The sequence below is a fragment of the Vidua macroura genome, chromosome 13 (genome assembly GCF_024509145.1).
Source record: "Vidua macroura isolate BioBank_ID:100142 chromosome 13, ASM2450914v1, whole genome shotgun sequence".
NCBI classification, from domain to species: domain Eukaryota; kingdom Metazoa; phylum Chordata; class Aves; order Passeriformes; family Viduidae; genus Vidua; species Vidua macroura.
Window position 1 is genome coordinate 7,747,298 of NC_071583.1, and position 14,524 is coordinate 7,761,821.

A 14,524-nucleotide genomic window follows, 5' to 3' on the forward strand; every position below is an offset into this window, starting at 1 on the left:
GGGTTACCAAATCCTGTTGAAAATCCTGCAGAACTGGGCAACTGTGGACTGGAGAACTGCAGTTTCCTGGCTGAAATGTTAGATTTCTCCATTTATGTCCTGTGAATGTAAATCACATGTAATACATTTGATATTATAACCCTCTGAGAGACAAATGGGTCAGAGAGCTAGATGAATACAGAGACTGTTAAAAAATTAAAAATAACCAAATCAAATTTTAAAATGAGGTAGGCAGACAGGCATAAAAAACTATTCCTGGAATCCAGGTTGGATGTCTAAGAACTGGGAGAAAACAGGGACTTCCCAGAGGCAACTGTTCTGCTTGGGAGAAAGGAGAGGAAAGGAGATGAATGTATATCTTTATGTCTCCAGTGATTCTGTAACTAAGATCAATTTTAGCAAAACTCTCCGAGAACTTAGATGGCAAAAAATAGATTCATTATTTACAGCTTCTCCCTCTCTTTCTTAAAGAAAAGGTCAAGTAAAAATGCACCAGATTTGGGACATGTAAGAAGGACAGGGATGAAGCAATTGCTGGTATCCCAAAGTTACCAAGAAGCCACATTTGATGGCTGCTCAGTGCTCAGAGAACAGAGGGGCTGCTGTCCCTCCCCTAAAGCAGCGATGGAGCCTGCAGCAAGGCTGGGGGTCCTTCCACGCTGTCCCAGCTCTAGGTTTGCTTTGTGATGTTTGACAAAGTGACCAAGCAATGCATCAACAATGCACAACAGAGACTAAAATGCACAAACTACTACTGTAGTTAGGGAACTAATTTGTTTTTTAGTCTAATGATTATAATCAGTAGACTTCCTGAGTCTCAATCCTCCTGAACCACAGAAAGGGTGAGATATTAGGCTGACAACAGTAATTTTTACATATTACACATGTAAGTGTCATTTTCAGGAGTCTAGTAATGCAAACTCCACAAGACATTTTCTATAAATTTAAAAATTTTTATGGCATGGCTACAAATTTTTTTTTTTACAGGGTATTTTTAAATCACAAAGAAGTAAATTACTGTGTTTAAGAAGCTGACATTAAACACTATAAATATTCCTAAACTGATTCCACTCTGAACATCAAGGGTGAGAGAAAGGAAAGGGAAGAAAATGCATGCAGATCAAGTTCTTGAGGCAAGTAATTCAAATAAAAGCACTAAAATGTAAGGGGACAGTTATGAGAATTAATGCTAACAGGCTGGTATGTAATTTAATGAAGCAAGTTAATAATGGCATCCTGCTTGGGATTAATCTCAATACATTAATCAATTAAGAATCATTCAGAAAGCAAAAAAACTGCAGGTCAGAAACATTTACAACCCTGTAAACCAGAAGACAGTGATCCTAACATTCAAATGAATATTAAACCAGAAGAACACAGTGACCTATTCTCATGCAACACATACAACCAGCTCTCATTAATGGTTATGACTGATAGCTCAAGACCTTGAGGACAGACCCCATAAAATATGCAGAGAGTTTTTCATATTTGCAGCATTGCAGAATTTGGAGTCCAAGTCCTCTCAACAACAAGAAAGTTTGAAGTTCCTTCCTAACATCAGTAATTATGATTTTTCCATTAAATAAATTGGACCAAAGGACTGTGTTTTCTCACAAAAAGCAGAAGTCACTTGGTAACCCATCCCCACTGTCATCCCCCCTCCTTGCTGCTGCATCCAAGCCAGAGATAGCACAAGCTGTGAGTTGTGGTCTCAGACTTCACAGTTAAGAAAGCATTGACAGTGCATTTGGGGAAAAAAAAAGCATCTAATTCTAATTTTTACCTTCAATTAGATTTTTTAGATGCTTTGGCAATTAATTTCCCTAGATATGTCTGAGACTAAAAATAAAAAAGCCAAAGACTCTGTGCATTCTGGTATTTTGCTCTGAACTGTAAAAAGAACTGCATGGCACCACTTTCAGTACTGCCCATATCCTTTAAAACTCCATCTAACAAAAATGCTTTAATTGAAAATATTGCATTTTGGAGGTCATCAGACTTTTTGCCTTAGTGGAAATACCATGAACAAGTTCACAGAGTGAGGAGAAGAAGGGGAAGGAAGACGATTGCTTGGGCACTGAAGAAGATAAGTGCACATAAGGTAAATTACCCTTCTACACTGCACAGTCAGCCTGTGGATAGAAAGTTTCAACACAGCAGGTTGCAACCATCATGATCTAGAGACTGCAAATGCCTCTTGGCAGAACACAGGCAAGCAGAAGTGGAACGATGTGTTTGCTTCCAAGAACGATCTGTTTCAGCCGCCCTGTCAGTCTGTGCCTCCAAACCCAGCCCCCCTTTCGCTCACACATTTGTACCTCATTCCTCCAAGCAGCCTTGCTCAGGATGTTCAGGCTGCTGTGTGAACACCTCTGCTCTTCACACTCACAGATTCAGCCACATGAGCTCCTTCTCATGACAAGCCATGACAAGTGTGCAGCCATGTGAGCACGATCCTGAACCCACAGCACCCTGCACACAGACAGAAACTCTGCTCTGCTTGCATGGGATGTGACATCAGGGAATCCCGGGCTCTGCACAGTACCCCAGCAGCAAAGGTGTGTCTCAGTGCTGCTGTCAATGCACTGAAAGTTTGGAGAACTGAAGCATATCTGGTACAAAAAAACTCCCATAGGTGAAAGGACCACTGTTTCTTTAGTGCAATTCAGCTCACTTACAAAGTGAGTTCCTTGAGTCCAGCAGCATTGAGTGATGAACACTGCTGGGCTCACAGACCCCTTCCAGCTCCCTGTGCTCCCCAAATTGCTCACAGTAATGTCCCAGGGCTCACACTTGCAGTCTGCCCCTTCCTTACCCTCTTATCTGCCCTCCTTTTTGAGAAAGGGTGCAGCCCTCTGCCCTTCTCACAACTGCATCATCCTCAACAACTAAAAACCTTTTGAAGCTTCTCTACTAAACTCAAGACTTCATCAGGGATTGTTTGCCTAGTGCTCTCAAAAGGCAACCTTCTCATTTATGCACCAAAATAAAGGATGGAGAACATTACTACAAGAAACCGTAATTTAAAAACAAAATAAAAACAAATCTGTTGTAAACAGTAGTTTTACTATTAAACGTCATTTGAAACATGACTAATCTGGGCAGAGGTATGGATCAGAAGAAAGTCTCATTGTTAAGCACTGGAAATTTAATAAGCACCAAAATTGGAGATATATATATATATATATATATTTTACTCTCACAGCTATTCCCCATCTGTTCTCCTTTTCCTATCTTATTTTACATAAAATATTCAAAAAATATTCATATTTCCCCAAGAAACTTTTGACATAAGTTGAAATAAAAAATCTGAATTTTGAGCTTAGTTTTAAAAAAAATTGTTTTCTTTAATGGAAAGGGTAGAATAGATTTTTTTAGAAATAGTTTCCATGAATTTTTGTCTTCTACCCAAACCCTCCTCCAATCAAAATGGTTTCAGAAGATGTTGCTCAGCATGAGCACTTGTTATTAGGCACCCAGACTTGCATATTTTGGCTAAAAAACACCTCTGGAAGCTGGTCTGTGCCACTGACATACTGAACTCTACTCAAATCTAACAGACCTTAAGAAACTCTCAAAATTTTGTATTTAAATTCTCCATGATGCAAAAATCACTTCTGGCAATTTTATCTCCACTTATATGTTGGAAAATGAGGAGAATCTTTTTCTGCTCCAGAGATGCTTCTTATGCCACCATACCCCGTGGCGTGTATTGTGCGAGGTGTTTCTCAGAAAAATGTCCTCTGGTGCTGGAGTGGCCACATCCACCTGCTCTGGTGTGTCTTTATGTGTCAGGGTATCCACTTTGTACCTCTATACTATTTTTAAACCATTTAAAGGCCCTAGTACTGCTTTTATTAGTAACAACTACTGTTTTCAAACAACTGCAATATTTCAAAATGCTGCAAAACTGGACTTAATAAAGAAAAATACATTTCAAATTGTTTTGCTTGTGTTCACTTACATGGAGAGTTATTGGTATACAGCTATTGAATAAGGAGCTGTACTTATCTTCATGGTATGAAGCTAATAAAAATACACCTGTACTGATACTTAATAACACTGCTAATCAATAACAACAGTTTTTTTATTCATGAGCTACTATTAATAAAACCCCATGGGTTCTATGTAACCATTAAAAGAATTAATACTGTAATTCAATTTTAAATTCTTTACATCTGTCTGAAGTCTATTAAAATAAATGAAAAGTCTCTCAATGACTCTGGATGATGCTCTGCATGTTAATGATGCCATGTGTTATTTTCACTCTTGCAAATCACCTTTAAGTTATTGCCTAAACACTGGAGTACTGATTATGCTTCGTGTGGGTGGATATAATGTTCCAAGAGAAGTGCACACCTCTCCATTCTCATTGTCAAAATCAAATTAGTTTTGCTCAGACTTTCAAAAAGCATTAGAATAAGGGAGAGGCAGAATCAGGGAATTTCTAGGAATTGAGATGGGGACATGGGAGGGACCCTGTCTCCTACTGGATGTGGTTTCCTCAACAGTCACTGTATTTAAATCACATTCACTGAATCTGTTTTGTTACAGTGGCAAACACATGAAACAGTTAATGAAAGGGAAGAACAGGGAACAAAAAGGCTTCCAAGGGAAGTTAAAAGCTGAATTCTGTTGTTTGAGAAACGTACATTTAAAAAGCATATTTTTGGCAAATATTCAATAGCTTTGATGGTGTTCCATCAATTTATTCTGTGTTCAGCTCATTTAGGCCCCTGTGAAAAGTGAGTGATTGATCATTTGATGATGCAGACCAAGAACTACTACCAAAATAATCTCACAAACAGCAAGGCCACAACCATGCATTTTACTGAAGAACACATCCCTGGATACATGAGTAGCTAGTAAATGTAAAGACATTTATATGCAAATAATACACACATAGATTTAAAAGTTAAAAGGGCTACAGAGTAGTTTCTTCAACAAGCTTACAAAGACATGTCTGCATTGGAGGGCAACTCAGCTAAAGACATGTAAACCCTTGATTTTTATTCCATGTACTTTTAAAAATACTGCTAGTTGCACATTTGCTGCCAAGTACCTAATTACCTTTAAAAATCTAGCTCTGCACTGCTGAAGCTCTTGAGTGATCGAGGTATCAACATCAGTCATCATTATGAAGCTAATTTTAATGATGAAAGCATTGCTAAAAGTTATTTTAAAATTCATTTTTACTTAATTTCTTTAGAGATGATTTGTTTGAGTACCTGAGACACAGTAACTAATCACTGATGGTTTTCTCTGCAAATATAAAATAGATTTATATGCCCTCCCGGTAGGAACAAGAATTCCATCACCTCCTCCTGAATTTCTGAGTTATCGAATATTTGATGAGTGCTTAGGGAATCAGTATTGTGCCTTTTCACAGCAGTAATCAAGGAATGAAGTATTCTCTGCCATAATGAATCTACTGCAGGACTAAAAGATGAATATTTCAAATGGAAAAGCAATATGTTTGTTTTGAACACTTTCAAGTTTGGCTTTAATAAAGCAAGTAGTGAAGTATGCAATGAATTATATTGTTAGATGGTTAAAACAGAGCTGTGCAATATGTCTGAATGCATTTAATCCAAGTAAATACTCATTTTAAATGTGACTTATAAATATGTATTACATGTATGATGAACGGATGACTCAGGAACCATGAGAGACCTGGGCCTTGCCTTCCACTCCTGGTTTGCTTCAAAGCTAGCTCAGCCAATTAACCAAGGCTCAGAGCCAGAACAACCAAGCTGAGTCTTATGTGGGCTGAAATGAAACACGAGCACCAACTATTCAAGTTAGGATCATTTAAATCAAGCCTGAGGTGCCTGGCTGGGCTGGGACGTGCTACATGTGTTCCAGCAGCTGGTGGAACCAACGTGCAGCCAGAGGCTCCTTTAGGATTGCCACAAAACAGAGCCCCTCAGCTGGGTCCATCACTACCCTTCCTGCACATCCAGAAGCCTTTTCTGCCAGCCAAGAGGGTGCTGGCAGCAGGAGGTGATGGGCTGGTCAATTTGAACATCTCCCTCCACTACCAGATTCACTCTGAGAAACACCAAATCACTGCAATACTGAGAGGAATGGCCATAATGCATTCTCCTGAAAAACATGTCAGAAGGCAAGGTCTCATTTGTCATGGCATTCTCTCCTTTGTCTCCAGGGGATTTTGATTTTTTGCTAAAATAACAACTGAGTTCTCTTTAACAACAAAGAAAATCCAGCTAGAGATTTCAGGCCAGCTCATCTCATTTGCAAATTGACAATACCTGCTACAGAGTCCCTGCAGTGCTATTTTGTGTGAGACCCTCCCCGTGTCTATCCACAATGAGATACAGAGATGAGCAGTTATAGCAGCTTGTATTTGCAAGAATTGTTACTTAGTTTAGTAATTTTTTTTTTGTCAGATCAACTAACCAGCAGCACACAAACAGAAATAGCATTTATCAACAGAGCTTAAAATGAAAGTAATGAGAAAAGCACAGCTTTAATCACAACAAAATTCCAAGTGCTTCAATTATCCAAGTTCAGAACCAATGTACTTTACCTGGAAATTGCCCCTGAAATAATGAATTCAATAAGGAAAATTCTTGTATAGTCCAAGTTAAATTATTTAAAAAGAAAGAAAGAGGGTACTTAATTATTTAATGTTTCACCAATAATTATATATTTCAGTATAATGTTCACTCACTGGAGAACCTGATTTTCAAAGGAACATTTATGAACATCAATCAAACAAAAAACACCTGCCAGACTATAAACTCAGCCAGTCTTGAGCACATTCATTCCAACACAGCATTATCACATTAGCAAAAATCCAAGTCTTAATGGCAAATGTATCCAATAATTTATGTTAAAATATTTACATAGAAAAGCATGCATGATACAATTTTCTAATGCATTTATAAAAAAACAGTATGACCTCTCTTGCTACAGTTTTTAAAAGCTGTGTTCTAGGTAAATGAGTTCAAGATGGAGTCAAAACTCTGAAAATAGAAAGCTGTAGTACTTAAACATCATAAGCTGCCAATCAAAATTTGACCACGGACATCTTAGGGACATTTAATTCAAAAGTCAGTAGGAATCAATTTTAAAAGACAGCTTTAAATTAGCTGCAGGAAACACTAGCCATGGCAAGTTTATCTGCATGGAGTCCTGGGGAGCAAGGCTCAGGGAACACCAAGGATTTCTCAAGAAAAAGGTTTTCCCAAGTTATAACTTGGCATGCCTGACTTAGCATCAACAAACCCAGCACATGATACACAGCTGAGGGGGCTAAAAAAGCACCTTGGTCAAACACAGTAGGGATTTGCAAAGGATCATCACCATCATCCATTAATAACCCTATGTTAACCCTATGTACAACAATTCAGGCCCTATGGAACTAGTTCTGGAAAGTCCTCATGATGGCCAAAATAGCAGCTGTCACACTGGTGTCCCTAAAGTTTATTTACAGGTGCCAGAATTCAGCACACACCCTTCTAGACTGGGGACTCTGGGCTTTACAAATCTTCCACAACTGTTCTCTGTCTTGGAGCAAAGCTGCCCAGAAGGAAAACCTGATACACTCACAAGTTTAACAGCACTGCACTGATTTCTCATTTCAACCCAAAAGAAAAGGAAAATATGCCAAAACCCCCACAACCATTTCCTTGCAGCAGCAAACGAAGTTGTCCCTGGGTCACTTTGCCAAAGAATTACCTTGACCCCACTCTTTGGAAAAGATCAGAGAGTGTTCATCAGTAATGGCCTCAGATTTCACAGCTCCCAGAGCAGAGGAGCCCAGCTGCACCATCATCCGGATTTTACAGCCTCATGTCCTGTGGCCAGCAGGGCTGGAAATGTTGAGTAGTGTAGATTTCTGCTTCCCTGAGGGGACTATAACACTCAGTCGGGGTCTTGAAAAGCCTGAGGTCTCTGACAATCAAAGATGGGGTTTTTAACAGCATAACACACTATTTTAAGTTATTTTAATGGCTCCCTTGGAATTGTGCAAAGAGAGACTTACAGTAAGTGCAGCACTTGGCTTTGCAGGTGGGGAATACCAAACACAGTCCCACCACAATTTTAAGATACTGCAAAAAAAAAGGATTTAGGGAATACAGTGATGTGACATGGGGCAGTGCTTCACATGGCTGATGTGAAGCCCATCAAGGAAATTTAGCAGTTAAATTCCAGACAGATGATGCCACAACACGCAGTGCACACCATGGCACAAACTCATGCTCCTTCTGACACAGCACACACACCAAACCCACAATGCTTTACTGTGGTATGAACCAGCCTTTGCTTGTTGTGCATCTAAACTTCTGTCTCATGTGGCCAAATTCAACTTGCCCAAAGCTTCCCGTAGTACATTGAGATTAAGAAGTCTGGGGAATCATCATCATGCCATGCCACTGTAAATTATCACAGCTCTACCAACTTTGCCCTAATATGAAATGCCACAGAACTGCTCAGAATCCAACAGTGATGAATTTAACATGCCTCCTTCTACTATCCTGATGTCAGCAGAGTTACAGCAATTTATGCAATACAAGGATCTGTCCTTTTCTCCTTATCAAAGCATTTGATCAAAATCAGTGTCATGCAAAAAGACAACCTTACTTAATTTGAGCAGCAGAGTCAGGCTTGTCACTCTAACATCATAAGAAAAAGGGAGGTATTTACATATGAGTACTTGCATATTCCTTTTTATCTGGCTTCACAAAGATAACAGTAAGATCACTTTCTTCCTCAGTAAAAACTAGTGTGAAACCTCACAAAGGATCAGCATTTTCCCTTGCTCTTCCCTCCCTCCTTCCCTCTCTTCTGAAAAGCAAGACCCCAAGACATTTCAAATCTTCATTAGCTGCTTCTCTGCCTGTGACAGCCTGGTGGTGTGGAGCGGCTCCAGCTCCCTCTCTTCACTTCAGCCTCAAGTCAGAAAGGTAAGACCTCGTTTCTGATGGGAGGTGACAAGGGGCTCACAGTGCTGAATGCCACGGCCACAGGTGACACTCCCATCACCAGTGGTGGTCCCTGCCCCACGCTGCAGACTTGGAGCATGTGGAACCACACATGAGCTCACCCAGCAGCCCCAGATCTGCATCTCTCAGGATGCATTTCAAACAAGTAGATGCATAAATTCACTCATTTGGAAATCTGGTCTGTTCAAGAACTTGCTACTACGACAATTTTGAAGAAGCTGCTACAGATAAGATTGATGAAACGTATTGATTAATTTTCTCTCAAGCTACATTTGAATTTTAAGTTTTCCCTAAACAAAACCAGTTGGTGTTGGTTTGTTAGTATTCCAGGGACTGCAGCAATGTGCTTCAGCAGCAAAGGAAGTTCCATGATAAATGTGTTCTCCAATCTGCATCTGTAGAGTAGCTATAAAGTCAGAACAATCCAGGCAAAATTTTTCATTATGTTTTTAAATATACTTATTTACATTTTAAATCACACATAGACAATATGAAATATCTTTCACTTAGACAGGTAGGAACAAGAAAACAGATGCATCCATTAAGCTTGAAATAATTCAATGAATTAGATAGTACTCAGTGAACACTTTGGTTTATGGATATAGCCTTTGTTTTAACTTACTTGAAAAAACACGGCCATGGCTCCTACCACCCTGTTTTCTAGAACTGCTGTTCCAAAACTGTCAAAGTCATCAGGATTGTAGAAGTAAATCTGCATCTGCAAAAATTAAAACCAACAACAGAATCACATTAATGTTGATTCATGCAGCTTTCACATGATGTAATGCATACACATTGTATGTAAACCCAGTGTTATGAACCTGAGATAAAGGAATTCTGCTGAACAATATTGTTTAACCAGCATCTTGATTAATAGCATGACTGCCCTGTTGGGACAGTAAGCAGGGAACAGAGTTGATGCAATGCATTTTAATATCAAATCCAAAGGTAAACAGTATGGCCAGTCTGTTCAGATGTTAAACTTTGTGCTTTCTGCCAGCATCTCTTCATTTCTTTGCACATTGAAGGCTCATCTCCTGCTCTGTTAAATGTGCTAAACATATTTATCTCAAAATCCATAGAGAATTTTGAAAAGGATTTAGATGTTTAGAGTTATTCCTTTACTCCCAAAGTAATTTGTAAGATAAAAGTCTGTCTCCATAGCAATGCATTTTTATGAGCCTGTGATATTCAGGTCTATCAGTTAAGGTCACACTTCTCCCTGTCTTCAGTTAAATTTCATGACTTTTATTTCCAAAGCGTTAGTACTCTGCAAAAAGCATGAGACAAAACCAGATATATTGATGCAATTTTTTAATGAATAAATATTAGTAATTACACAAACCCCAAGTAAGAGCAGGTCAGAACAATGATTACCCCAAACTAACAGGTGTTGGAGTTACACAAATAGAAGAGGACCAAGAACAGCTTCCTCTATTCACTCTGCTGGTAAGCAATCCCACTCCACTACACACATGCCATGAATAAGGGCAGCCTACAGAGGCCTGTGGGTGCTCGTGCTCTTAATTCTCTGTACAGTTCTTGTTCCACTTCCCACAGTAGTTGAGCTCCCACTTCTGCCAGCTGTCTGAACACACTGCTGCTTCTCCAGTAGTTGTTCAACCCCTCCATTCCAAAAGAAGCCCCCAGTGTTAGTCCACCACTATCAGCCATGATTGGCTTGCTTGGGTTTTTCCAAAATAGTTCTGCATGACACATCCTATTATATTCACAAATGCACTATTTTCCCCATAATTTCTATATGCCAAGGGAGATTATACCCTTTTATTTTGCACAGATACATTCCTATTCACATTTACTGATTCCCAGGCTTCTGACTGTACATACAGTATGTAGTGGATAGGTGCTTTGACAGTATTATAGAGTTAAAAAAACATCACCACATAGGGAAAAGGCCAACATGAAGGTTGGAGCATTCAGAGGTAGAGGTACCTTTTTTAGCAGGAGGAAGACCACACACCAAATAGCCCACAAAAAAAAAAAAAAAAAAACCAAAAAAAAAACCACCAAACAAAACAAAAACAAAAAAAAAAAAAACAAAAAAAAAACCAAAAAAAAAGGCACTCACACTAGCTTTATAAAATTTGAAAGCAATTTTCTTCCCCTTCCTATTTCCAGCATACTTATATACACACACAGATGCTGACAACACTCACAAAGGTGGCAGTGCCTCCAGATTCTGACAACTCATGCACTGAACAAATGCAGAGCAAGGTACAGCCATTCATTGATGTAGAAATTAGAAACAGTTTGTTTCAGGTAGAATTGCTTAAGCTTCAGTTTAGCCAACACAGACCAAACCTGGCAAAACACTCACAAACTACATTTTGCTCCTCTTGAAAATAAAGTCTAAAATTATCTGTACCTTACATAAAACATTTCACAATATATTTCTCACAGGAGTTTATGAAGAAAAGCATCACTGAGTGAGTTCAGCATATGCCAGGATCATTTTGGATCAATTTTGCTCACGGCATTTTAAGGAAATTAATTTTTACAATGCACTATTGCATACCAGTGCAAAGGGCTTTGGTAAAAGAGTTTTTCATTCAGATCCCTCGTCTTAGCAGTTTAATCTCATAGCCTAATCAAGAACCACACTCTGCCTTGATTACCATACACATTGGAGCATTTTACCACTGCTCCCTGGTGTTTTTCCAGAGAGCATGGTTGCTCCCTCTGCATCCATCATGTCAAGGGGAACTGTCCTGTATGAAAAATTATTGTCATCTGTCATGCAGTAGCTTCCTTATGTGCTCATACAGCTAGAAGGAACACTTCAGGAATACAATATCTGAGGAATTGCTATTATATAATTTACACACACACCCTGCAAAAACAATGGTAAAAAGACAGTAGAGGTACACCCTCAAAGCCTCATGGTTCAGGCTGCTCATAAAACCACACCTGGACACTGCTGAGCATTAGCATTATGGCAATTTTCTAATTATGTGATCACATATTGTTCTCTTCCATAACACAGCCTCATCAGTTTTCCCCAATTCACAATAAAATGCAAATCTATCCAATGTATTTTTGTTCTTTTATTCATAATATACATAATATTGAATGCATTTATCAGTAGATAGTTAATCTAATATTTTCTATGGGTGGGATAAGGTTCTTTATGTACAAAGTGGGAATAAGACAGTTAACTGTAAAATTAATTTCACCGCATACTTAAGTGGCCTAAACATGCTAGAAAATTTTCATTATTACTCCTTATTATATAATTAGTGTATACAATATATGGGGCACTTTGCATATAAATGACTTCTACCATCTCTGCCTGGGACGTAAAAAGCAGCAGCACAGAATGCAACAAAGAGCCTTTCAAACTAAAGAAAATTTGGATTGTATTATAATGTGTTATTTGTGAAATGCAGACTGGAGAATCACCCAAGCTTACACAACCAACCTGATTTGTGGCAGTGACTGCTTTCAGCCCCATACAACAGCATTTCTGTACATTTTTGCATGTGATTCCACGACAGCTTCTATTTTCCAAAATTACAGAATGTAAAGGCTGCAGAATCCTACAGTAAAGCCTAAAATGCCCTTTGTAGTGTGACACTACCTGTGTGCAGTCAGAGTGCTCTGCTGCACACATCCCTGCTGACTGTGCTCCCAAGAGCCTTCCCTGTGGCACAGGGCCAGGAGGGCATGAGTGTCCTGTTCTCTGTGGCACAGCAGATGAGATTTACAAGGCTTTCCCATCTAGCCCCATTACAACTAACAAGGCTGGGCAAGGCTTACATGGCCTTCCTTAATCTCAGATGTGCAACATGGCAGTGCAATTGCATTTACCTTGTAAAGAGGTATCATAAAAACCATGTGTGTCCAAGCAACTTGAAATTTTCAGTATATTGGTAAAGCCAAGCTGAGACAAGCCATCCCTAGTGAAACAAAGGTATTTTTCCTGCAGGAAGACCCTCTCCATCCTAAAAAGCTACCACTAATACTACTGCAGCTACAGAGCTTTACCAAGGCAGGGAGAGGGCAAGAGCTTGCTTTTAATGGGAAAACCTCATGCTTTGACACTCTTCAAGCTATAAAAGAATTGTTTTCAAACTCGAGAGAGATTTGCTGTACAGCACAGATTTAAGCCTGAAAAAATATCACCGAGGGCAAAATCTTCAGACTGTTACAAGTGCCTTAAAACAGAGGATTAGGGAGAAAGCCCTCACTCTGCCATAACCCAGGAGATAATCACCAATCACCCTGAGAAAACATGCCATGTTTTCTAGTCTCTGCTGTCCAGGAAGATCCACTGGCCAACCATTACAGTTTCTGAGCACTCCACACCTGTCTATTCCCAGCCTACAACACTTAGACAAGTGAATACACCCTGCACATCCAACATGGGGGTGATTCTCCAGCCTGGAGAGCCTTTGTCTCCAAGCTCCTACCCCTCCACCATGCCTGGGGGCAGGAAATTGCCTCCTCCTCAGGACAACCTACTCCCTGCAGGAACAACTTTCTTCAACCTGTTCTTTTGGCCCAGAAATCTGGTGTTACCCAGACCTGGCAAAATGTCTGTGCTTAGATTTTGATGCTGAACTGGGCTGCCACCATGCTGACGTTTTAAGGACAAGCTGTCCAAAACATGTGTATTACTGGGAAATACTGCCCACCAGAGACCAGTTCTGATTTTATTAAGTACAATTGCCTCTGAATGACTAAACCCTTATTATGAAATGTCACTGGCTTGCAAAAGCTGAATGGCCTCTCCTCGCCACGCATCCACAAATAAAAGGCTCAGTCTCTCTGCTTGGCACGACAGGCATCCAGACAGAAATCACCATTCCTGTGCATGACATCTCTTTGCTGTCATTACCCCAGTACAAAGACAGAAAGTTTACATCCAATACAGACTGTCATGGCCAAACTCATTCAGCACTTATGAGAGAAAAGCCACAATGAGCATTTGATAGATCCCAGAAGATGTGAGCGAGTTCAAAGCAATTCTAAGAGACTGGGAACCAAGCAAGTACATTTTCCATAGACAGATGCCAAGTATTTTAAAAATAAATAATTGAGACTTTTAAATTGGGCTGCTATCACCCTGTGCAACCTCCTACATCAGATTTCTCTTTAGATTAAAAAATGAACAAAGGCTCATTGTGCTGTCACAGATGTGGAGTACGGAATATTCAATAGAATCAGGAATTCTGGTGCATGGGAAAGGATCATCAGAATTATCTTTCTGCTCATTTCCTTCCAGCAATCCAAGGACTACCATGCAATTTAAAGCATGGTAAAAAAGCATAAAAAATTAAAAGGTTTTATAGACCAGCCAATTTTTTTATGAATTAGGCAGCAGAACGCAGACGGAGCAGCAATGTGGATTATTATGTACTGCTTTAGAGACTGAGAGTATTTTCAGAAGAGCACAACACCCAGGTAACAGAGGTAGATTGCAACTCTTTGCAGAGTGGTGAAACAAAAATTTTCAAATGTTTGCTTTAAATGATGGAGTTAAGCACTGAATATACTAATTCTTAATTAGTGTCTTTGCTGCTTACATTGTA

At 39.4% G+C, this 14,524-nt stretch overlaps 1 protein-coding gene across 1 annotated transcript in view; it reads right to left on the minus strand.

Moving 5' to 3' along the window:
• Positions 1-14,524, minus strand: part of PTPRG (protein tyrosine phosphatase receptor type G) — a 392,257-nt gene that overhangs the window by 126,174 nt on the left and 251,559 nt on the right. The window contains exon 5 of the mRNA XM_053989294.1: positions 9,595-9,690. Coding sequence (XP_053845269.1) covers positions 9,595-9,690 — 96 coding nt within the window. The remainder of the gene's footprint in view (positions 1-9,594; positions 9,691-14,524) is intronic.